Consider the following 26,391-nt stretch of genomic DNA (forward strand, 5'->3'; position numbering starts at 1 on the left):
AATGGAGGATCCTTCAAAACATAATATGCACTACTTTCTGGATAAGACTATGTCCCCTTACAATTTCTTTGTTATTTTGCTTTTTTCATCCAAGCAAGCTAAAATAAATCTGCATTGACACCATGTGACTTGCTGTTTGCACATGGGAAAACAACAAAGAACCTTTTTACCGGAAATACACTTTTTACTGCTGTATTTACACTTCCTCAGCTGCTGTGATCCTCATGGCACACACGAGTTGAAGAATGACAGACACATGGCTTGATTCACTTGCCTAAACATGGACTGCCATTCATAAAGATCCTGTACATGGATCAAGCACTAGAAAACATGGTAGAAGTTAATGTCACCTACCTGGCAGCAAGCAACAAAAAGCATTTTCTTTCATTTCTGCCTACTTTTGATCACTCCCTGCCCAGGGGTAGTATGGCTGCTGGTGCCTTAAGACTCCTCTGGAAATAAGCTCCTCAGCAGGGGAACACGCCTGCCCACCACCCATGAACAGTCACACCCCTTCCCAATGGGATTGCTGTCATGCCATAGGAAGACCACAGCTGGTGGTGGCGGGTGTGTTGGGAAGTGCCATCTGGAGGGATGTTTGCAACCTGCCTCCTCCCACAGCATCCCTGCCCTCCTTCTCACAATGTGAAAATTGTAGACCTGAGGGCAGGAAGAGGAATCAGACATCGTGGCATGCTTCTTTAACATTATCTCTAAGTAATGCCTGAAAAATTTGTTCATGATAACGAAGAATGCCGTACAGAGCTATTCAAAATCTTTGGGGTTAGCAAAGATTTTCCTGTGTCCTTGCAGACTCCGCTCTGCAGCATGACCTGCTGCCAACTCCCTCCCTCCCTCCCAGAAAGGCAATGCATAGAGAATGTAATAAATCTGTAAAGCTTTTTCTGCTATGCCTTTTTATGTGTTCCGTGGAAGGCAGGGCTCTCTAATGCCTCTTGCACAATTCATAGGGAGACACACGAAGTAGAAAATAGCACCTCTGTTAAGTCATCACTAAAGCAATCGTGTACTACTTAACAGAGGGAATCTCTTATGGAGACATAGTGGGGGGAAAAAAAATCCAAAACAGCTGAAGCTTCAGAGATTTACTTCTAAATTCTCTGCATTTTCCCAGTGACTTTTCAAACACTTACCAAAGGCCTAAAATAATTATTAATGATCAAGCTTTATGCAATATCTGCCAGAAAAAAATGTATCTCAAAACAGCGTATTATAGACAGGGTAAATCAGAACTCTTTAATCCAGATTAATTCAGAACTTTCAAACTAAAAATTCAATATTCAGCTACTTCTCCATTCCCTAGCTTCCTGATTTTGCACCTTTAAAACAGGACTATATTAAAGTAAGTTGAAGAATGGGGTTCTAATTAAATATTAAATAATCAAAAATAAATAATGCAATGATGCTATGATACAGTGCAGTCAGTGGGCATTAAAATGGGGACAGAACAGAAGAAGAGCTCAAGAGCATAGATTTTTAGGTAGAAGTAGAAAAACAACATAATGGCTGATGCTGCTAATCTGTGGGAAGTCTGTAGTGTAATGTATACTTGGCTCTAACTACTCTTCTAATCTCTTTACCTCCTCAGAAAAGGAGAGAAAAAGAAAAAGAAAAATTAGCAGCACCTAATTACTTCAGCAATTGTTAGGCACATTGCAATATACATAATAGATGAGATATTATTAATACAAAGCAATTCCATTGAGATGCTCTGCATAATATAAACCAGAAGTACTCTTAAAAAATGATTCCTTCTCACACAGCATTTCAAATATTTTTATGTACTACAACTTTTTATTACTTTTTAAACGAGAAACATTTTCTCTGGATTCTGATTCTCAACTCTGAATCATACGTTATTTCCAGATTTGTGTATCAGTGACATAGTTCCTACTTTATGGGCTGAGACTCCCTCCACTGAGGTCAAAAGCTACTTTGAAGATGCTATATTGCAAAAACATTTATCTACGCAATGTGTGGTGGGATCCTATTAAGGAAAGGCTTATTTTGGAGGGGAGGGCAGGGGGAGCGAAGCCCTGGAAGAAGTATAGTTCCTTGTAGAAGGAGAAGTCTAGCAACACTGAACTGTTTTATTAGAGCTGAGATACATGACAGCAGTCCTAATGGCATCAGAAAACTTGGTGGTCAAGAAAGTGATGCTTGTACAGCTGGAAAGTGAGGGGGCACTACATTATGCAGACAAGACAGGGAATGCAGAGTATCTCCATTTGTGTTAAGATGTTTTGGAAGCTTTGAAACAAGATCTTTCTAAATATCTTTTTGTTCTGGACGGGAGAACATTCTCCTTTTTACCACCTTCACAGCTGAGGAATCAAGACCTGTATAGCACATTTATCTTATGCTTGCAATTCAAAGCAAATTGCTGCTGCAAAACCTTTTAGCATGGCAGTTATATTTCACTTTACTGACAGAGAAAAGGCGTTGTGCGAAACCTTTTTTGGGAACACACATTTCTTCCCTCCTTTCCTGTGTGTTTAGATACGAAAGCCTCATGAGATGGCTTCTTCTGTGTACTGAAGGTCCTCGCCCATAGATGCCATAACCACATTTATTTCTGATTGGTGGCCCAACTGCAAGTCCAAAAAGTCCAACAGCAGTCCAAAGACAAGTCAGGTGTTCTTCAGTGTAAGAGGATATGGTCCTGTTCCTTGATGCATCTAAGCTTGGTAGAAGCTCTTCTGCCTTCTTTGTGGCTGTTTGTTTGGTTCAGTGATGACTACTATATTGGAAGGGATTCCTAACATTTATCAGATACCAGAAAGACCCATCCTGGAGTCTGCCAAATTTACCTTGATAAGTAGTATTGGGTATGACTGCTCTTCTAGCTACAGCTTCCAAGTGGTGCTGGCCTCTTCATCCTCCAGCTTTTTTCTCTAACACAGCCATTATCAAATTTTGCATGTCGCTTCTTTGAAAGGACTAGCCAGGGTAGAGAGGGAAGGGTGCTCCTTCCCTCAGCGACCAGAGCACTTATGCAGGGGAAAAAGGTACCCAAGCACAGGGCAGGTGGGCACAGCCACATCCAGGCATTTGGTGACACTAGAAGGAAAAGTTCCCATGAACTGATGGGTCTGAACCTGCCCAGCCACCAAGAGACTAGAACCATGCTCAGGAGAAAGGCCTTACCTCCCTCACCTGTCCCTTTAGGTGGCTCTCCTCACCACAGACACTCCCTTTTTCCTTTTAATTAGTAATGTTCACTAGCACTGAAACCATCACACTCTTGTCCTCTGGGAGAAAGTACTTCTGCATTCCTGCTTTCACAAGCCTACCAAATATTTCCACCGGCTTGTTGCAACAGGAAGGGTTTTTTTCCTCTTCAGGATATCAGCTTTGGTAAACTCTCACACAGTGCAAGGAAGCCTGCAAGCTTTTGTGTGTCGAAGACACATCCCTCTTAGTTCCCGACAACAGCACCAGGAGGAGAAGTGGTTTAGAATACAAAGTTGGCTGCAATTAAACGTACCGCCATGAGCTTCTCAAATAAAACTTAAAATCATAACATAGCTGCACATGCAAATTGCAGGAAAATACGATAGGGTGGATTCCTGGCTACCACAGGGCACTTGAGTTTCAGGAATCTGACTGCCTATAATAGACCTGAACTCTTAAACTAGTCCTTGGGATCGCAGAACAGAACGCAGCAGACTCAAACAGGTGTAAGACCAGGACGACACTGCAGATAATAAGCTACCTGCCATAGAGATGAAACAAGGAAAAAGAAGAAAGTTGAGGTTCATTGTAATTGTACAGGATTTGTCAGGTTCATCTGCAAGCATATTAGGGCTGGGTCATCAGCTGCACTGACTGACAGTATTCACCGAAGATAAAAGTACTGTATTAGTCTACAGCAAGTGAATTCACGGCTCTGTTGAATGCTAGTTGACACATTACTTGCAATGACATTGTATTTAATACAGTGGTGAAAAACACCTCAGTGACTACATTCAGACAGTCACTGCTCAGTATCAGCAACACCTGGATATGCCAGCACAGCACTCTGCCATACCGACCCATGCTAGCTTTACATTACTCTTTATAGAGACACATACTGCTTTAGCACTGAAATTTTACTGCTGATAAACAACAAATTCCTCTCCAAAAGTCAATTATCATTTACTATTAAAATGCATTTGTCCAGTAGACCACAGTGTATTTATTGCAGGAAAGCACAGACAACTAAGAAAAAACCAAGCTTCTGCTACTCTAAAGAAATAACTGCATGCACCTCTACAAACTTGCTTTTACTCAACAGTACTAGCAAGAAAAATTAGTTCATTTATTTTAGACACAAAGTGTATTTTTTCACTTGTTTCATCTATAGAATCATCTCATTGACTTTTTCTTGGCCTATAAAAACCAAACACGAATGATGTGGTGGATAGCAGCAGAGGCACTTTTTCATGTCAGTCAGATTAGAGTTAAACCCCAGTTGCATTTGGGGAGGAATTTGATAGATAATATGCACCTTCGAGAAGAAGCAATGTGATTTCTAGCAGCCAGTTTTGATGTAGCAATCCAAGTTCCTTGCCACACCTGTTTTCTTAACACCAGGCAGTAAGACCGAAGGAAAAACTTGCTGAGCAAACCACAGACCAATGCATGAGTCTTTGATTTGCATACTCCAACTGCTATGATGGGGAGAGAGTTGATGCCGCCTTCTCTCCTCCTCATGGTTTGAAAAAAGATAATACGACAAACACTGAATTATTTTTAAGAGAAGATGTCAAGATGAAAAAATGAAAATGTCAAAAAAGAGGCTGATATACAGCATTACTTAAGGACTGTTTTGTTGAGAAAAACTGACCAAATGATTTACGAAAGGCTTTTAACAGGGCAGTCTTTGGATTACAGCGAAGATGAAAAATAAATGAAAATCTATTTCAAGTTTACTTTAGCCTAGTCATTTGACAGATGAGGGCAAAACCTGGCAAGAACACAAGTTTTAATCTTCAGATGTAGTGACTTTATTTGCAGTTTTGCGGATTAGAAGTTCTCTCTGTGCGAAATAAGAGCTATCCATTTTCAGACATTTCCTGTCGAAAGTACTTTGCTACCTGAAGCTCCCATGAGAGGCATAAGAGTAAAAAGACCAAAGGACCGATGCTTCTGTTCATGGCACAAATCACCACATACAGCAATTGTCCTGACCGTGCCACAGCCAGTGTGTCCACCACCTTCTTCCTTTGCTAACTCTTCTTTCGAGCTTCCCTCTTGAAATGCATCCCTCCTAATTAATTACTGGATTAACCAGCCTAGTATCAAGACTGCTCATGGCTAGAGGTGTATCTTGGAGCATGGACTTGTTCTCAGTATGCATAGCCTGGCACATTTCTGCCTGGCCAGATGGGTCCCCCATCTGCTCCAATTTGAAGAACTTCCTGGAATTAGGGTTTTCCTCTTAACCTTTGTGTGCATGATTCCTTTGCTTCCTATTTTCATTCAGTAGTTTTTTCCTTTTCACTAAAAGCACCTGAAACACATCCGAGTCAGATTTAAAAGCCGAAGGGGTAGCTCTGCACAATTTTTGTGCACAACTGGTATTAAATTAGCACTGTTCTGCACAAAGACTACTAAACTGGAGCTGCTAGCAAAGGGCTACTTTTGGGTAGAGTAGTAATACACTAGAAATAATTTCTGCTGTATAGGCTACAGAGAGCCTAGCAACATCAAACCAAACTGTCAGGAGTCAAAGGTAGCTTTCTGATGTTTGCTCAAGGTACTAGGGTGTGATATAATATTTTTTCAGTATATAGATCGAGAGCAGCAGTTGATCTTTTTGAGACTAGCAAAAAAAAAAAAAAAAAACCACACACCAAGGCGGAAAATGGAGAGCTGATATCTAATTCTGTGAAAAACTGCCACAGTTCTATATTTATTATAAGCTGATCACAGCACATCCCGCTCAAAGACTTACAGAAAACGTGTTGCTAACTATCAGGGAATTATTGATTTTTTAATTCTTTTCCCCTCATAGTGCTATTGCTTGGCTGCAGTAGCAGCAATAACTTGGGGGGGGGGTGGAATCAATATTACTATTATCGACTGTTGACTACAGTTTACAGCAGCAATAATCTCCTTTAAAACAGCTTGCAGAAGTAGCAGTTGTCATCTACTTAAGGTATTAATGTTTTGGTCAAATCATCAAATGCTGATATTATTTGGTATTTTGATGATTCTGTTTTGGTTAAATTAAGTTTTGGTGAAAATTGCTATCGCCTAAACTTCTGATCTGAGTTTGGCTGAGAACTGCAGTGTTTGCTGTTGGCATTCTGATTTCGTTACTGATAGAGGTTATTCATTCCCCTCATTAAAAGCAGCTAAATTTTAACATCCTGTGCTGTTTTGTGCATTGTATTTTAGCTCAGTATTTAGATGTGCCCCCAGTCTCTAAGGTCTGCAATTCCTCCAGTAATGCCTTAAGTCCCATGGTATCATTTGTCACTGATTTTCCCTCCATACCTTCCCAGAGAGGTAGCTCCTGCAGGGTAACGTTTTCTCTCAGTGCAGTTTTATGAGCATTTTTTCAAATGTTGGACTGGGAAAGCATAGTTCTGAGATGCTTCCTAGTTCCTATGCCACCTTAGGAAGGACTTCAGCAGAGCTGCACTTCCAGAGCACAGAGCGACTCCGATCATACAGAGTAAAGCTTTACTGTGCCAGAACAGAAATGTCTCTGGCTGCATCTACCTTAGCATTTTGGTTTAGCACAACAGTAAGCTTATGATGCACTTTACACATTATTTTTTTTTTTCCTTTTTCTGCGCCTAGGTTGTTCACAGACCAGTTTTGGCACTCACAAACTAGATTGCCAGAGAAAGCTACCCACATCTTCTGCACAAGGTGTGCACAAAATACAAGTAGCACCTAATGAAAGCACTGGAATCCAAACCAACAGCTGACCTTAGATAGCTTTGGGCAACATGCATAGGGACATCTTGTTTAAGGGGACAGGCTAAGCCTAGTCTGAAATAAAAGCCCCAATGGCCTACAATATCAACATTAGCTTCTCTGATCTACTGGTCCACTCCTTACATATCTAATTACTTGCAAGCGTACATGTAAACATTCAGATATTTAGGTCTTCTTCTGTACACCCTGGAGAAAGTGTCCACACAGCTAACTTGATTCACAAGTCTACAGCATCTTGGAGATACTTTCAGTTTTTAACTTCTTTTGAAAGCTCCTTCTGAAGACCACAGACATACAGAAAAGACAGTTATTGATATGATTGGTTATTGGTCTAAAAGTGCACTGGGTGTTTCCATAAGTGTGAATTTATATATGCTTAGATATATATTTATGTCATAGTTTCAAGACAGTTAATTAACTTTAATAAATTATTTGGTTATGAAGAGGATTAGTTCTGTGGGTTTTAGTAGACTGAAATCACAAAAGCAGTAGTTTTTAACGCTAACATGATATTCAAAGTTTTCAATGAGGAAACCAAAAGCCAGTTTACAAGTTTTCTTTGTAATAGAACACAGTGTTAAATCTCTTCTTTGATGTCATAAGCTACCATTAAACACTTTATAAAACATGTACGTAGTGATAGGTATTAAACTTTTCATCCTAGAACACACTATATGTACCTTTTCTCCAAGCACTGGGAGAGGTGCTGACCAGAGAAAACAGTCACTTGTTGGAGATTTCACAAGTGGAAAGTAATTGGATGTAGAAAGAGCTCTCACTCTTGTCCTCCCCCTGCTCACATCAGAAGGCCACCCTGCCAATCTAACTGCTTAGCTTACGCTATTTTTACCCTTCCATCTTTTTCTGATATTGACTGACAGCCTATAATTTATTACACCTGGAATTGCAAGGGTCAAAAAAACCCGTGCCAATGTCTGCATAGAACCTATCACTTGTACAGAAGTATTTCAAAATCTTCCAAGTTTAACATTAAAATACATTCTAGATGCACAGTTTTTCCACATAGATGGGTCAGACAAGTGACACGCATGTTTGTGGAGCTAGAGGTAAACAGGAAGTACTGTACCATTATTGCTTATATTATCTACAAGCTAATGGCAATATGCAATATTATCACAGGAACATTTTTCTAGAACAACACACAAAACCCTAATGAAACTGCCTTTATGATATAGCCTCAATAAAAATTTTAATAATGGTTGTTCATATTTCACAGCTATCAGGAGAGAAAAAGTGAGAGTTCATATTACGATTGAGACATACAGTGTTGAGTTGTATAGAATAGACATATACAGTATGTGTCTTACAGTTTGGTTATTAGCAGCCTTTAAAGATTTAAGAAATAGAAATCTAACTTGTCTGTCCCTCTTATTTTTTAAAGGAGTATTACCCTGAACCCAGCTTATTTCCGGAATCACCTGCGCCAAGCTGCTGTGTTTAGGTGCTTAAAGAGATACTCTGAAGCTACAAGGTACTCCGCTGCTCGTGGCTCTCTAATGGTTTCTCTACATCTTTCATTCCAGCTCTCAGTAGTAGAGATATCATCTTATACCCAGGCTTTTCCAAAATCAGCAAGAGCTTTGCATTGGCTTTGCGTATATGATTTCACATGCAGCAGAGCTCCAATCCTCCCAGTTGACGTAACATGAATAATACCAATTAAGTCACTAGTTGCAGTTAGGTTAATGCATGTAGGAGCATTTACTCATTCTCAGGCACAGGGGTGAGCACTGATCAGGTCCCAGGCTGCACTGGAGCAAAAGCTACATGCATACAACATCTTCCAGTCCCTGGCTCCCCTATAACACTGGGCAGAAACTCAGGTGTGCTCTGAGTGGAGGGGGGTGGGAAAAAAAAAAATGTCAAGATCTCAGGGTACACTGTGGTATGCTGCAAAAGTTGGCCTGCATGCAGCTGATGAGATTGCTGGTGTGAACGGGAAATGCTGGTGGGAAGAAAGCCTGCAAGAGGAGGCTTTGCTCGTATGCTTACATTAACACTGCCAAAATATAAAAGTTTCAACGTGCAGCAGAAGTTTTTAACCACTTAACATGCTTAAATGAAAGAAATGCATGAGGAAATGCAATGGTGACTTGGCTTGTATCACCATTACTACTAGCATTAGACACTTACAGAGGACTGTTCAGCTGAAGACCACAAGGTATATCACAAAATATTTCACAAATCATTAGCTAACTAATGGCAGAACAGTCAGTGCAAATTAGGCAAGAGACTGAAAGGGTCACTTTGCTCATCATTTAAGATGGATGTTAGTGGTAGAGCTCTGAAGCTACTAAAATAGCAGCAAAGCTGTTTGTACAGGGAGTAGAAGACTACTTTACCCAAGCAGACAAGCAGAGTTGCAGAGAGGATTTTGGGAAGATGAACTTCAATTTTCTGTGCTGACTTCAGCCAAAAAAAACCAGGACAAGCACTTTTCTTTCTTCGGGACACACATTCTGATTATGTCAAAGTAATCTCCACTAGCTTTCACACGTCAGGAAAGGAGAAAAAATCTGTTCCTCAAAACGAGGAAACAGTTTTTCCCGGTTTCTTTAGAAACAGGATTTCAGATAAACCTGGAATACTTTACTGGACCGTAAACCCACTGACACCTTTTTGTAAAACAAAACAAAACAAGCACAGGTTATTTTTCAAACAAAACACTCTGAAATTATGAAAGTGAAACATTTTGTTGAAAGACAATGAAGTGTTGTGACAGTTCCTAGATCTCCGGTTATATCTCACTGATAACAGTCTCTTCTTAAAAAAATCTTGTTGGGGTGTTGATTCAGAGAGAAATTGTCATCTACTGAATCATCAACAGTTGAGGTTCACTGATCAGCCAGATATTTTACAGCTGTGTTAGGAGAGTATGTTGCTTGTGACAGGTGCAAAATCCTGCCCAGGCTACTTTCAAACCCAAAAATTCACTAATATCCCAACAGATGAAATATTACAAAGGGAATTGTTTGGAGTGCTGAGGGGGCAGGGGGAGAAGGAGGGCTTTCTCCTTGAAGTCAAGTCAAAGATTTTTTTAAAATAACACACAACAATAAAAGCTAAAAAAAAAACCAAAAAAACCACAACACACAAAACACAACACTTTCCTAAGAAGCAATACGTATAAATGCCTATATTTGAGAAGACAGTATGAACCAAGGTGGTATTCATAAATATGATTTAAAAAATAAGTAAAAAATAAATGCAGTTGGTGTTACTGCAGATAAGCAATCAGTAAGTTTACTACATCAGCAGGCAAGAGGGAACTCTGTCAGCTTTTTTCCCCACGTTGAGTAGCTTTCAGGAAACTAGATGATTTTAAATGAGATTATGTATTTTGTAAAGGAGAGGAACATTCTGACAGACTGAATCCAGAGTGGTTCCAAAAGCAGTGACTATAGCAGTATTCAGAGTTTAGCCTAGTTTAACACAGTGTTATAGCAACTGTGCAGAGCTGCTTCTGCAGATTGTGTTAAACTAAGCTTAGCACTACTTCCGTCATCTCACTGGAGTCACTGGTCCTAGTCAAACCCCACTAATGGTGCATAATGTACTCTGCTCATTACAGACAAACCATGGCATACAGATATTCAGTTGCAGTTTCTGGAAATACAAACTTGGTTTTTGCTAGCATAAGCTGTCATTTATTGCTGCTTGCTTTTTGCATGAGAACAAGGTCACACTACTCCTTTTTCTGCCTTTAAGTATCCCTTGCCTTCCCACCCCCTCACGTGATTTTTAAGTTATCGCATAGTTCATTAAATACACCCCAAACACTGTATGGGTTTGCAGGCAGGAGTGGCTGGCTGTGAACAGTTCTACTCGGCACAAGCAGCACGGGTAATGACATTTAACTCTGCCTACCTGTCAAGCCGAGATCCCCTAAGATTTCGTCTCTGAGGACATGCCAGACAGAATTCTTTGGTTCAGAGAAGGTCATAGGTTAGAGTGGGGTCAACTGTAATTTAAGCTTAAGTTCCTCTGTGTGTAATTTTTACTAGTAGAGCCCAGTATCAGGAGGATAAATATATGAAGCAGTCTAAATACAAGGATGCCTGAATTAATGTAAGGACTTAGATATGGGCATATCTGCATCACTTCTGAATTCTGTCAGCTGCATAGTGGTTCCTTTGGGATAGCACTCTGATAAGATGCCACCATGTGGAGTGCAGCCTGAGGCCATTTGGCATTGTAAAGCAATCCTAGAAACACCCCTGTGGGGTCACAGATGATGAATTCCAAAGTGCAGCAACCACTTTCACTAAGACGACAGCTAGTAAATATATTTCTCCTCTATTGGTATCTCTGATGTTAGAAGACTGCTCTTGACAAACAGAGTAAAGATTTAAACCTCAAGAGGGAGAGAACCTATTTCAGTTGAAAGACCATCTTGGCCCTTGAACAAATGGACATAAATGCATTTTATATACATTTAGTCCGGAAGTTACCAAGAAGTTTTGGGTGTTAGAAGACATTTAGTCTTAGGAGCAGCCTCCAACAGCACCTACTACTAGTACCCAGCCAAAGGACACACAGTCACAGCTGATCAAAACACCACTTAATAACCAGAATGGAAAGTTCAGGAAAGAGTCCTGGGCTCAATTCTGTCCCAAAACTGAGAAAATGTTCTTGGAGGAGGCCAAGGAGAAATGAACCTTCCTGGCAATATAAGGACTGCTACTTCGGGAAGAAGGAGATAAGGGACACCTATGTGCAAGGGGATGTGTAAGCCACAGAAAAACCTCAGAGGTCCACGTTATCTTCAAGGACAGAACAGGCAAACCACTGGCCCCTTCTTTCAAGGACAGGAATGCTAGAAAAGGAACATGCACCCAAGGATGAACCTCAAAGCTCCTGAACAAAGAGTTACCAGAGCCTCTGTGTCCTTCAAGTTACTAAGTCCACGGGCTGTGGCCCCACAGCTGCCTGTTACGCATCTGCAGGAGAAGGCCTGACCAGATGAGCAATAAGGCATGAAAGCAATTTTTCTTCTTTATTCAAATAGTTCAGACTGTTGCTGACACTGAATAGCCTTGAATCAGTAGTAAGGTGAAAATTCATAACTTATAGAAAAATGTAGCCACCTATTTGCTCTGAAACTGGGGTTTTAAGTACAGAAGGGATTCAGCCCCTTTTTCTCATTAAGCTGTATAGCTCTCATCTTTCTGCTAATCAAAATGCTGTGCTGATTTAACAGTGTCACCGTGTTCTGTGAAAAGCTTAAGATAGCTCTTTTATCACCAGCTAGAACACTAGTGACTTGAAATTGTTGTATACATGTAGGGGAAAACAGACTGTCTGTCCCTCTGCCAGAACAAACAACTCATATTCATCTGACTGCACAGAGTAGGGGTGAGCAATCTTTAAGGAGGAAGAAGTTTTAGGATCTTAATAGCTGTGGTATGGCTGACTCAGCTTTTTGACATTCTTATTTAAAAAAAAAAAAAAGTTAATAGTCTAGGTAATCCCATCCACTGAAAAGCAAACCAAGTCTGCAAGCAGTAAACTTCAGCCCTCTGTCAGAGTTCAGGTTTGCGTCTCCTTTTAGTCAGGCTTGACAATGTAGCACAAGAAAGCTGGGTGAATAGTTTGTGTTAGCCTGTATGTCCAGGTTTGTTTCACAAACCTTACAGCTGTACTAAAGACAGGGATCTAAATGGATCTAACTAAGTGGGGCTGGGCGTTCAAGCCCGGGGGACCCCAGAAGCTGCTGCCTCCTGCACACACCGGCCACAGGCCTCGGTACCCTGCTGGGGCCCTCCCTAGGGAAAACTGGGGAAAGTTTATGTTCCTTCTCCAGCCTAATTGTTTCAGGTTTCCTAACCCAAAATAAAAAAATCCAATTTATAAGAAGAAAAAAAAAATATATAGACACACCTGTTGTCATAGCAACAGCTCCTTACACCACACGTGAACACGGGGGTCCCGCCGGGGCCTGCGCGTCACCACGCCGGAGGCAGCCCTAGCAGCCGGGCAGGGTTACCTCTGTCCAGTATTTTGGGAGTTGTCAGGGCTGGGGCCCAGCGGCTGTCCCAGGGCCGCAGCATGGCAGCCTGCCCTCAGCCCATGCCAGGGGCTGCTGTGGCCGCAGGGCCGCATTGCTCCCACCACCTGCAGGCTGTCCCCCACGCAGGGCCACGGGCCCAGCGGGCTGCTTGGGGAGCAGGGCCCCCGCTGCACAGGCAGGTGGGCATGGTGCCCAAGGTGAGAGAAGAAAGCGGATGTTTTTCCCTCAGATGGGAAGGGCTCCTGCCGGCTAGGTGTCCTCCATCCTCCCCAGAGCAATCCCTCAAAAGCAGTGCTTCATAAACTGGGTCTAGGGAAGGAGCTCAGACAAGTGCTGGGAGCAAAGCCCAGAGGAACGGCCACATGGCCTGTTACTTCATTTGACACCAACACAACACGTTAATCTGTGTCTGCGATCACCAGCCACTACTCCACCACGCACATTATTCCTTATCACTTGAGATTGTCCAAGCGTCAATCAGGTCACTGGGACAGGGCCCCCTCAGAGGGAAGAGGCAGCCTTTGATGCTCGTTTCTCCACACCCCACTCCAGAAGTGAACCCAAACACTGACAGCACAATGTACCCGCCTAGCCCCGGGAGCAGGGGACATGGCGAGACACCAGAAAGCAGAGCAAGCACCAGCCAGGGCCCAGAATAAGAACAGACCATGGGCCTCTGAAATTTCCATCCCATCTCTCCCATCCCTGTCTGAGTCCCCAGCTGTCAGGCTTGCGCACGCCCTGCAGCCTCCTGTGCCTCCAGAGATTTGCACAGCACGTGCATTTTGACCGGTGCGTGTTTCACACCACGTCATGGAGAGCCCAAGATCCTGCTGGGCTTAGCAGCCTGGTTGCTTGAGCATCCCCTGTCATTTTAAAAGACTTGTCATTTCCCCATGTGTTGCTCAGCTCACGTTTGTGAAGCAATTTCTGTGTCCTCACGTAACAGTTGCCATTAAATGAGAAACATTAGTTATCACTGCATTGCAATCTCAATGCGACACAGGAAGTTGTTACCTGCGTGCAACCATGGGACAGATGATAATAAATATATGTGTTCTAAATACAGGTGCCATTTGCCTCGCAGGAAACCTACTTCTGCTTTCTAGCAATGGACTAATGACCCAGAAACCTCAGCAAAGACATCAAGCGTACCCCATCGCCAACCTGGAAGGGTTTGGCAGGACAGGAGAGCTTTATCGCAGCTTCCCCATGCATTTAAGGCCAATGGTGACATGCTTCAAAGGAAGTTTTAGCCAGTTCTCAACAGGAATTAGCAACATCAAGGTGTTATGCATTGATAACAAAACTTTTGGCCCCATTTTGGGGCTAGTCTGTATATAGGTAAATACTGACATTATTAATTTCATTCCTGCTTAGTATTCTGGAGTTCTGTTTATCTCTCATCATGTAATCATTTCTAAGTGTCTCCATAACATCCAAGTAATAAGCTTACATTTATTTAGAATATATGGAGATGTTTAAAAATTAACCATTATTATTTTGTTCACTTTTCAAACAAGATAATTGCATTAAAATTACTACTTCCTACTTATTCCAGTTATAAACATTATTTTCCTTCTCTAACCTCAGAAGAAAATGAGAAAGGTCACCCAGAAGAGAGCAGTAGTTTATTTAGCATCTTATATCTCAGACTCAGTACTCTGACATTAGAGAGCTCAAATACCCAGGTATCTCCTTCAGAGCTGATCTAAATAAGAATATTAAAGTTTCTGTTAAACTGAAAAAACAGAGATACACTTACCCTTTCCAGGCAGTTAGGTCTGCACACAACTAACATCAGGTAGCAGTAGCCAAGGCTGCCTATTAGTATCACTTAGTGCAGATCCAGGTGAGATCACTTGAGGTAGAGAGCAAAGGTAATTTTCTGCCACTTATCAGTCTCTTGACCTTAGCAGCAATTGGGGCTGAATAGCATAGAAGAGTGAAAGTTACTTCCATGTGCATAGGCTGCAATTATTCCTAAGGCTCTGCCACCTACAAAGAAATCACCCTCTCCCCTTCAGGGCTTTTTTTCCTTTTTGTGCAGCTCAAGGGGAGCAGTCAAGGCTTAAGAAGCTGACCTTGAGTCTTACCCTCATTTTTTTCCCCAGTGTTTACATTGGTAAATGAACACACAAGTATTTAGCAACAATGCTAATTTCTTGTCATCTTTGGGAATGTAACACTTTGGTGCATTCCAGAAAACTCTGCATATTTCTCACACCCATACCATCCATTTTCTTGTCACAGGCTTGCATGGCTTCGGCAAAGACTTTGGCTGTATGCTGGCTGATAGTGTCAGCAGCTGCCATGCAGCAAAAGCTACCTTTGACACTTATTACAAGTCCTATGCATGTCTGGAGATGGGCTGAGGGAGACAATTTAGGATCTGTGGTGTGCTTTTCACTTGCATGTATAGAAATATATCTTATTATTCTGCACCACCAAGTGGCCACACTGAGCAGATATTGCAAGATGCCTTTGGATCCAGACTTACTACATTAACCCAGATGGGTTTGGTTATGTTATGGAACTTCTTACTGGCCCAAAGCAGCAACAAGGGAAAAAAAATCTGAATAGAAAGCCTCATGTTCTGAAAGAAGGAAGTGTTGCATTTTCTGCCACATCCCCTAAGGTGTTCCTGAAGGTGTATTGTCAGAACTGCTTCGGTTCAGACAGAGCTATTTGGTGGGCTGCACACCTGAAATTCAGGCATGTTTTAAGTATTTCTAATTAGTAATTCAAAACTGCTGGATGGTTCTGTAAATATGAGGCCAATATTTCTGAATATCAATTAAGTCGTCGTGTCAGAAGCAGAAAGAGAATGCAAGTATCTTTGTTCTTTACAGACATAGTTTAATACCACTATCTGAAAGATCCCACTAACAGAAAGAAAAGAAAGAAAAAAAAAAAAACCAAGAAAAAAAAGATGGCATTTCATGCAGAAAAATGCATTACTTGGTCTAAACAGGAGCTATTTTCCCGTTCTTTTGTACCTGAAGTTCCTTGCGCTCAGGAAGGTTCAAAGTTGAACTCCTATGTAGCCTCTCTAGAGGTACAAATCAAAGCGAGGTCTGTTGCTGGCTGGCATTACTTCTCCAAAATCTCCACATAATGTAACAGCTGATTCCAACTGATAACATTACACATAGCATTTAATATACATTATTGGTATTGTAACAAGGCAGGGACTGGTCCCTCATTCTGTTTCTGGGAATATCAGTTAATGTATCAGGAAATTACTTCTTTCAAGGACTTCTGTTTTCTGCTCTTCCCAAACCCCTGTTGGGGAGGGGAATTAATCCTGCCAGTCTCAGCTGTACTCACCACAGAGCTGCTTTTTTATCTATGGAGTACCAGTGAACAATGACGCAACTCAGCTTCATTCTCAAGATATATATTATCTCCATAAACCTTTATTAAAAATGCAATCCTACAGTATGTTCTAGACTTTTGCATGCTTCATTCCATCTATAATTTTACCTATAAAATTGACTATAATTCACAATGGATGGCTACTTTAGTCATTACAGATTCCCCCGTTGATCTGTATTTAGTATTTTATCAGTCTGCAGATTGGACCAATGTTTTCAATGTGCAACTAGAAAAGACAGTTGCAGCTTGTTCTGTAACTAGTTTTCAAACTGTTTTAAAAATAGATACAGCATGTCTTTAGCAGAGGTGGAAGTGTAACGCTGGACTAACCCGACCAAGAAGAGATCATTGTATACATACAACCAGAATAATCTGAATTGCAGAATTACCTGTAAGAGTAACTATTTCACCTATATTCTTTACCTCTTCCCTGGAAATTTTTATCAGATATAAGAAGGGAAGCTTCAGAGTCAGAAAGTGTGAATTCCACTCCTCATTTTTTCATATTTTCCTCTCAGTTTGGGGAACGCAAATTTTCTGTCTTCACTAGTACATTGAAGGAAATGGAAGCATCGCATTGTACAGTGTAAAAAAACATTGCCAATGAGTCTATTTTAAAATAAAGAAGGGCCCTCCAAATAAAGGAGAAAACCTCCAGAGCTGTATCATTGAAGGAAGGTTGGTCAGTTTTGCTGAAATGCTGTTAGGCATGTAGCTATCAAAAAAGAAATAAAACCAAGTATGGTGTCTTGAGATATGTGCACACAACAGGCTTTCACTCTGATGGAGAGGGAAAATGATGTTAATGAGTTGGGTCATTGGCTGAGGATCTTAAATAATAATTTCACAAACCGTATTTCCTTAATATTTTGCTTAAGTCTCATTTCAGAGTGCTTCATGGGCTCATCAGTCTCTTGCTGAAAGTCTTTGTTACCTGGGTTTCTATGGGCCATATGGGTAGGTGCTCACAGGGAGTTAGGAACCCAGCTCAGTGCTTCATGCCTTCCTGTATTTCAGTGGGAGCCAGGCTTTTAACCTACCTAAATATCCCAACTGGACCTTTGGTTTCTGAGTGTTTAGGTCCCTAAATATTTTTCAGTGCCCAGCCCTGTAACCATATTCAGACAGTGTAACGCCACGTGTGTCCTTGCATCTGGAAATTCACAGTTCCTTATTGCGTGTGTCAGTCTGGCCCTGTGAACTCAGCCTTCGAGGCCTTCAAAGAAAACTCTCTGACTTGGGCACATTTGGTGTTGGACACAGGCCACACACATAGAGAGCATTAATGCTAGTGTTTCTTTTGAAAGTGGAATTTTTTAAGTCCCTCATAAGCCCTGAGGTCACAATAGCAAGTGTCAGTTCTGACCTGTGGGTGCTTTCTGATGGCTAAGGAACCGAGAAGTAAAATTGGGATGGAGGCACTCGAAAGGCTGGGAGGGGTTTTACGTGTGTGCCTCGCCATTCCTGATATAATGGAGAAATCTATCAGGGATAAAAGCAGACGTTGAAAAACTAAACACGAATGCTGAAAATGTAAGCGTGTTCTGATTATTTAAATACGAACCAACTAAGAAGGAAGAATAAAGAGGAAAGGTGTTTGTCTGGATTGCAGTGATGCCTGGAGACCTCTGCCACGATCAGAGTGGTGTTGTGCTGAGCACGCTGCGAAAAATTAGCAAAAGATTGCGCCAGGAGGACTCGCACACCAAACAACTAAATCAGTCAAATACGATTGCCTGCAGTTTACAGCTGATGCTGAGAAACAGAGAAAGACAAAGTGACTTGTCTGAGAATTGATTCCAGATTTGTCCAGGGCTCTGTGCACATCTCCACCTTTGAAAGCAGTGCCACCCCGGGAGAAGTGTTGGATACCGCCGAGAAGCCAGAGGTCACGAATTGGATGTCGTGTTGTGCTGCCAGTGGGACAGATCCTGGCTTTGCCAGTGCGTAGCCTGCAGTAGGGATGGCAGAGCGGCTGCAAGTGGCTCTGTACCAGCTGATTGCATTCAACCCGTGGCAGTGCTCCCGCAGCGGCAGGCAGCAATACGGTGACGCTCAAGGTTAAGGATTTGCCAGTTTTAATCTTTGAAATGACAGCAGTTGGGGGCCGGTATATCTATATCCCAAATTGTAAATGACCACTTGCAAATGTAGCTTTAGGGCTTGGGAATTGCTCTGAATTTAGATTGAAATTCCCTTCTTTCTGACAAGGTGGCCGCAGGAGGCCACCACCGCTCACATACACTGCTACGGATTAGCTATTGTCATTGCTACAGTAGCTGGAAGCTTTGTAGACCGCCTCCAGTAGACAAAAGGTAGAGAATAATATGATAGATTCTAATGTGACAGATTCATTCAAAGTCTTCCATCAATTTTGTGCCACATGGTTATTTCCCTTTTGCACCTCAGGATGCAGTGAAGGTCTTTCCTCAAAACCATCACCAGGTCAAGCAGGCAAAGCTGGATGCATTGCTCACCTTCTCTGCTTCATCCACAGGATCCATATGTCGTTCCTGGGATTAAACTCTGGCACCATTTGGAGTCAATGAGAGTATTGCCAGTGATTTTCAAGGCAATGAGGATTTCATCCTTTGTTCATCCTGTGCCGGCTGGGCTAACGATGTTCAATTAGAAACTGCTCTTTGTTCTAGTGCAGTCAAGAGGATTTTTGCCAACAATTTGAATGAGCATTGGATAAAGCTTATGGTTAAATCCAGCCCTTATGCAGAAATCCATGGATCCTACTGAATTACTTTTCTCCCAGTGAAATTAACAGGAGCTGTATGAGAACATCTAAGGGAAGATTTTGTTCCTGTTTGTAACAATATGTTACCCCCTGATACTGGGCCTGCTTTGAAATGTTTATTGTTAAATCCATGTATTTTGGGTTATATCTCATTAAGAACATAATACAGCCTTGGAAAGTACATTCTGAAAGGGTATTACAACAGGACTGGGATTACTGTTTGTGAGACACTTTTAACTAGGGGGAAATTTCAAATTCAATTTACAGTAACGTCAAAGCACAATTAATATATAGGCAATGATAAGGGGAACATGCAGAAGTACACACTGATAGCACTACATCAACAAATAAACTTTTGGTGCTAGTAATTAGGTACACAAGATTATTATATGTTTAATTGACTAAAGTGACAATTTGGAATTACATCTAGTCACATTTAATTGGATTCGGAATCTCTAGAGGAAAGGAAATGGAGAGCAGTGTGGAGAGGCAGCCATAAAAGCAAACTGATTTTCTAAAGTCTGTTAAGACTCTGCATTAATATCCATTGCACAATAGTTTTTTAATATCCTCCAGTCTAGAAAGAGTAATGCAATGATTGTCACAGACAGTGGGAGTACTAAAGCATACTCAATTAGGTAGCAAGATAGCTGATTACTTTTAGTTTGGTGGGTTGTTTTTTTAAGATATAGTTTAATCAAAGGTGAACTATGTCTGAGTTTGCCATAGAAAAGTGAAATTCTCAGACTGCCAAGCTAGTGTCATACATGTTGATGCTGTCCTGGAAGAAATATACTTATGTATATGATATTTCACCCAGAAATACTTTAAAGCAAAAAAAGAAAAGCCAGACTGAAATGTTGTATAGCAGTCACTAAATATTTGCTCAGAATAAAATACTGAAAGCTATTTAAAAAAAAAAATCTAGGGTTGTTTGCTTGCAGATAGTTTAGCTAGCTAAAAAATGTTTACTAATGCTTGTCTTAAAGTTGGGCAAAGGCTGAGAGTTATGTGTACTCTTTTGATACAAGCCTCACGTTACACTCTTTTAATATTACCTCCTTTAAACATTGCTATATACTTTCCTTCTCTCCCTTTACACTCATTTATTCTGCTTTTGTCATCAGGAGCGCCATGATTGCTGACTATATGTACTGGCTGACAGGAGGCACTGAGCAGCATACAAGCAAGCTCATCAAACTGTATTGGCAGGTAAAAATTGATAGCCCAATGAGGAAGGAGGTGCCTATCTCACTATTAAGACCAAAATGAAGGATTACCGCTTAAAAGACTGCCGACAAAGGTAGCTCTTGGGCATATCAATCAACAGGACACTATATAGTACTACCGTATTTATAATGAAGTAGATTTTCTTGGACTAATTTTAAGGGCAAAATTCAAGGTTGTTAACCCTTGGCTCATACTTCAATTTTATGGACTGCTATAAAATTTAATTCTGGATATTGTAGAGTCCCCTAAGCTATTTTTTGTGAAGTCTTCCTTCCACAGTGACACTTTCCTTTTGCAATTTGCATGATACTAATCCTCTGACACCTTTCCAAACTCTTCAACCGGAAGGGGAGGAAAAAATGACTGTAACAAATGGTCTCAGAGGAACCTAAAGTGCTCTGTGAAGGATGGCTAAGTAAGACCCCAGCCTACAAAGATTACTTATGTGGGGAGTAGACCATTGACTTCAATGAGACTTGTCTCTTGAGTGATACTTAGCAGCCACATCAGCACAAATTTAAGTTTAAGGGTACCCCTTTCTGCTCTGAGGAGAGCTCGCACATAAACTTGGAGGTGAAGGGATGCTAAAGCCTTTGCTGGCAGAGGCTTATTGCTGCAGGAGCTTATCACTGCCAGTGGTGTCCCAGCCTTCACCCTCCCTGTTTCAGTGCGACCAAAGCGCAGTTCAGAGGGAGTGCAGTGTTCGGGCCTCAGGCAGTGGAATACCCTTCTGCCTCCTACAGTGGACCTGGCCCTCAGGTCTTCCTTGAGTACACAGGGAATTTAATTATACTAGGAACAATGTAAATCCCTTGTGATAAAATTTCAAAGTCTGATTCTGATCCCATTTATTTTGGGTCTATTCTGTGAAAACATCTGTGACATCTGTACTTTATGTGAACTGGTGCAAAATATGTCTGCATTAGCCAGAGTAATAAAGATGAGAATCTGGTCTTTTATCTTCTCTCACATGGTAAATTATTCCTTTTTAAAACTATTATTAGTTGCATTCTTATTGGTAGAATGGAATAAATCTCAGTCCTGGGAGCTGCTGAATTTCAGCACTGCTGTGAGTGCGAAGTGCATCTCATTCAGAGAATTACCCACTGGGCTAGCGTTTGCAGTGCCTGTGAACTTTCTTATATGCTTTCCAGCAGAGAAGTTCTTCTGTACAAAACAGTTTGATTTTTTTCCCCACTGGGTCAGACTCATTTAAAATCTCGAGTTCACAAACAGGTTTTATGAAGGGGTCATTTCTTCAAATGGAATGTCTTTTTTTGTCTCTTAACATTGCTATCCATTGACTTCCCTTCTTGATGTCATGGATACGAAGCTTCAAAAAATAAACTTTTAAAGGAGAAGCTGTCATAGCTGTCCTCTCCCCCAGGGGGTCAGACTGTCCTGCTATGTAACAGGGCCGAAAAAAGTGGCATGAAGGGCAAGATTCATCACAGTGCTTCCTCATGGAGTCTAAACCAGAAGCTGTGGTTGGACACAGCACAGAAGTGGGGCTACTGAATCGCTTCCAGCCATTACCATCATCTTCTAGATAGTAAGCGCAGTGGTAGGACCCTGGGTTCTCTCTGCTTCACTCCAGAGCTCACAGCTCGTTTCTCTTCCCGATGGAGAGTTCATGCCTGGGCCTCCATGGACCCCTGTAGTACCAAGAGGCACGACCATGCTGTTTGCACCCCATTCCCACTCCTTCTCTGCCTTTCTCCTAAACCTGAGTTGCTGTCATCTCTGTCTGCAGAAGCTCTGAAATGTCAGTAGAGATCTAACCATTTGTTTGATCCCCCACCGTGCTTGATTTTCACTGGGAGACAGAGATTGCTCTGCAATTTTGTGCCTTTTGTGCGTATGCCTTAGCGTGGGCTAGGCTAGGGATTCAGCGGTATCTATGTGCTGACACACACGCAGTAGAGGCAGCTGGGTGCCCAGTACCACTCCCACTCAAGTTAATAGCTAGCACTTAAGAAATGCTATTCATGAAGACGTATCCCCAGCACCAGTAACAACCTTTTCCTTCTCGAGTTGATGAGTTCTGTGCACTCGGCGTCAGGGGTGACTTCAATGTCATTAGAGCACACAGCAACAATTATGCAGGATGATGTAGCATGTGACACTGCACTGGGACTTTCCACCACAGAGACACCAAGCAGAGGTAACATAATCTTTTTTATTAATATTCTCTCTATTTCACAGTGTAAAGCTGAAAATAACTTGTCACAACTATACATGCTCATGTGCCTTTGTAACCAAAGCAACAGCTATTGATGCACGCTTCTCTTGCTAACTACTCCTCTGCCCCAGAACACGCTAGCATTGCCTCACAACCATGAGCAAAATTTTCTGAGGAGGAAGGGAATAGATGGTGAACAGGACCCTTTGTTTTTTACTTCTGTGAAGAAAGATTTTTAGATTAGATGTGTCACCCTCTGCTTTGATCAGTGGGTCATGTATATAATCTTCTGGTGTGTCATCGACTACTTCTGTTTCTTCTTTTCATGATTCTTTTAAGTGCTGGAAAAGGCTTTTCCTCCTCACTGTCCTCTTCTTCTTTGATGGCTTCAAAACATTGTACAGACCACTCGAATCCTTCAGCTGACATCTTTACTGCAAAAAATTCAGGCCCTTAATTCACATCTGCCAAGCTCTTTATTATTTATCCTACTTCTAAATCACTGGGTTTTCCCCTCCTGATCTATTTCTCATGGTTAAAGCAGTCTTTATCTTGTATCTCCTTTGGTTTTCTTCTCCTGATTTTGGTTTTATACTTTCCTTTGAACTTCTGCTATCCCTGACATCAGCTGCCAGGTGTCCTCTTTCTTCAAAACTCATCTTAAACATCCTCACATCGCTCCCCTCCTCATTACTAACTTTTACATATACCTTCTTCTTCAGCAGTGATCTGTTCCATGTGACTGTGTACCTCCTCTTAGGCACACTACAAGGTTTGTGCTGACAGGTTTTTAAAGCCAGATGGGTTTATAGTGAGGAATTATCTGACTTCCTGCATAAAAACACAACAGAATTGCACTCTTACCTTCCTGCATTGGTGCCAAAAGAGGAAAGCAGAGAAACTTGAGAAAGTTAACCAATCCCCATTTAAACAGTTTAATAATAAAAAATTTACCATAACCCATTTAACAGATGATTTGCTGCATGGTTGTCCCCTGTTTCTCCCCCACTTTACAAACTGGAATCTTGGCCAGTCCAAACTTCCAGCAATTTATATTATGCATTCATCTCTGAAAGCTTAAAGATCCTTTAGTACTTGTTATCCTCTCCCTGTATATGTACCTATGGATCATGATCAAGGCAACTTTAAATATTCTTTTTGATTAGCTTTTTGATTAGCTTTCTTTGATTATCCCCTTTAAAGTAAATCATCTATTTCTGGATCTTCTGTACAGTGATCTGCAATACCTAATGCCCTGTGTTGGTTTTGAATATTAATACCCACCTTCCGTTCCACTCTGAGATAAAGGTATAATGCTGATGAGAGGTGAAAAAGTAATTTGCAATGGATTATATCATTCAGTAAGTTGGGACTTTTTCTTTGTTCAAATATTTTATTCTGTGGATTGAAAATTTCAAGTTAACATATAATCAAATGGATGCATTCTTTTTTGTAACCCACTACGGAATATGCATTGGATGATTTGTGTATTGGCCATTAGATTAAAGATAGGCGAGTAAAATAGAGTTCATCACAATAAATAATACCGTGAAAGTTATTAAATGTATTATGGTAGATATTTTCAAAGTGGTAGCAGCAAGACAAAGTTTAAACTAACTTATTACTATAATCAGGTAAGCTTGCTAGCATTTGTCATCAGCAATGTGATTTCTCAGCTGGCGACAGCAAAACAAACAATGAACTCGAGATATTTCATCCCACAGTAAGAGTGCCTCTCCAAACAGCTCAGTTTTACTCACACCTTTGTAAATTATTTCCACTAGCTAAAAACTGTGCTATATAAGCTGGGTATTCCATTCCACAAGTAAAAACATATCGCATCCATACTACAATGTCAACAACGCCAACGTTATCAAACAGGAACTTTGCAAACATCTTGAAAGTAGCAGCCTGAGTTCACCAATATCTGCCGGCATGAACATCTTTGTATAAAGTGCCTTTGTTACCTAATTTTAAGCATCTCAGGCTTAACTCATTAGCACAGTACAAATGTATTTGCTTTTATTATTTCATTGTGAAAACCATGTGGCCTATTTGATACTAAAGTTTCTGCTCATTATGTGCTTATATCCAAAGTCAATCCCATCTAGCCAAAGTCTTACACTAAATGCCATTGCAGCAGAAACGCATACGTTGCAGAAACTAACAGAACCCCAGGAAGGCATTTCAAAGCTTGTAGGTTCATATCTGTATGCTTCCGTAACCATCTGTACTAAAAGCCTTAATTCCATAACGTAGCTAATGTGTATTTGCTACAGCTCAAATGGAGACCTTTAATTTGCATTGGAGTAAACTGGGCTTTTAGCTTTAGTTCCAGTTCAACCCCAGTGTTTTGGCCAAGACTGCAGCCATCACAGAGCTGCTCTTGGCACGTTGAAAACACTGGCTCTGACTGCTGCGTGTGGAGCTCACAAACTTGTGTTTCTGAGAATATTTCTGTCAGCTAAACTCAACATCACAGAGAAAGCTTCCAGTAGCACATGCATTGGCTGACACAGAGGTTTGGATATTCAGACATTTGTTTTGCTCTCTCATTGCTGTTATGAACATCAGGTGCTTCCATTTCAAAAATCTGGGCTGTTGCAAGCACAGAGAAATACACATATCACACAACAAAGCAAATGATAACCCAGCCCTGCAAGGTGGCTGAACACCTAGTGTGCAGCGATGAGTGCTGTCAACTCCTTTAGAGCTCAGCTTTATCTCACACCCTGTGGGGTGACGAGCCAAGGCAAGAAAGTTAGAAGGAAAAAGCTCTCGGCAGCCAAAACTTCCTCTACAGTCTCAGCCAGGGATGAGGCCCATCAGCAGTCCTGCACACTCATGTTTGACCCGTGTCCTGCTATGGAGCGTGAGGTTTCCAAGCTGGCAACGGCAGGGATGTTTTGCAGTCCTCCTAATGGAATGACTGATAGGAGCTGACAGGCAGCCTCTCAGGGCAGCCTGGCCATCATATCACTGAGAAAATGTATTTCTCATTAATTCTTGAGGCTATTTTAGCAGATCATGCTGTGCCACACTTCACTGCAGAAAAGTCCCTTCTTTAATCAAATCTGGGGGAATATCCCATTGAGGTCAATGACTGTTGTGTGTACAGGCAGAAGTAAGTGTCTAATATGCGTAAGCCTATATTGTCTCAGAGGTCTGTGGAGATTGTTTCTGCTTTAAGAATTAATTTTGAATTTTCTTGTGTCAGAAAAGAGGTGACATTTCTCTTATCCCTCTTCATAAAAACCAATAGGCAATCCTCCCTCTTCTGTATCTATGGCCATTTTGAAGGACACTTGCCTTGAAGCACTCAGCTTTTAATTTTCTGGTGGAAAATTGGGATGTAATGCTTTTCCTTCATCCTACACATTAGAACGAAAAGATTTTGGCCCATAAGCAGGGAGATCAGTTCATTCTTAAGACAATGCACTGATATCTAGATTATCTCAGCATGGCTTCTGACCAGTGCATGGATTTCTTGTGTTCTCATTGCCTCATGGCTATTTAATTATTAACATTTTTTCAGTGTAGAATGGGCCTCTTCCTATGTATGCCATTTCAGGGACTCAGACCAGTCTGGTTTTGGAATGCACTGTTTATAAGACATAATTCTCAGCTGCAAAAAATCAGCTTCATTCTGCTCTCAGGTACACTAATAAAAATATGGAGTAATTGCAAACTGGATTGAGAAGGCAAATAAAATAACATAACAGAGAGTTGCTATCATGTTGATACTGATTTGGGAGCTTCTTATTGCTCTTGTTATTGCTGGTACTTCCATTCCAGAAACAATTCTACATGTACAGAACTAAGGAATTAACATTTTTCTTGTGTTCTTTCACCTTTAATAATATCTACCTC

The 26,391-nt window shown here is 41.2% G+C and overlaps 1 protein-coding gene across 1 annotated transcript in view; it reads left to right on the forward strand.

Annotated features, from left to right (window-relative positions):
- Positions 1 to 26,391, forward strand: part of SPATA16 (spermatogenesis associated 16) — an 85,422-nt gene that overhangs the window by 17,873 nt on the left and 41,158 nt on the right. Inside the window, exons 3-4 of the mRNA XM_037407295.1 lie at positions 8,357 to 8,446; positions 20,237 to 20,321. Coding sequence (XP_037263192.1) covers positions 8,357 to 8,446; positions 20,237 to 20,321 — 175 coding nt within the window. The remainder of the gene's footprint in view (positions 1 to 8,356; positions 8,447 to 20,236; positions 20,322 to 26,391) is intronic.

This window comes from Falco rusticolus, chromosome 13 (assembly GCF_015220075.1).
Source record: "Falco rusticolus isolate bFalRus1 chromosome 13, bFalRus1.pri, whole genome shotgun sequence".
Taxonomy (NCBI): domain Eukaryota; kingdom Metazoa; phylum Chordata; class Aves; order Falconiformes; family Falconidae; genus Falco; species Falco rusticolus.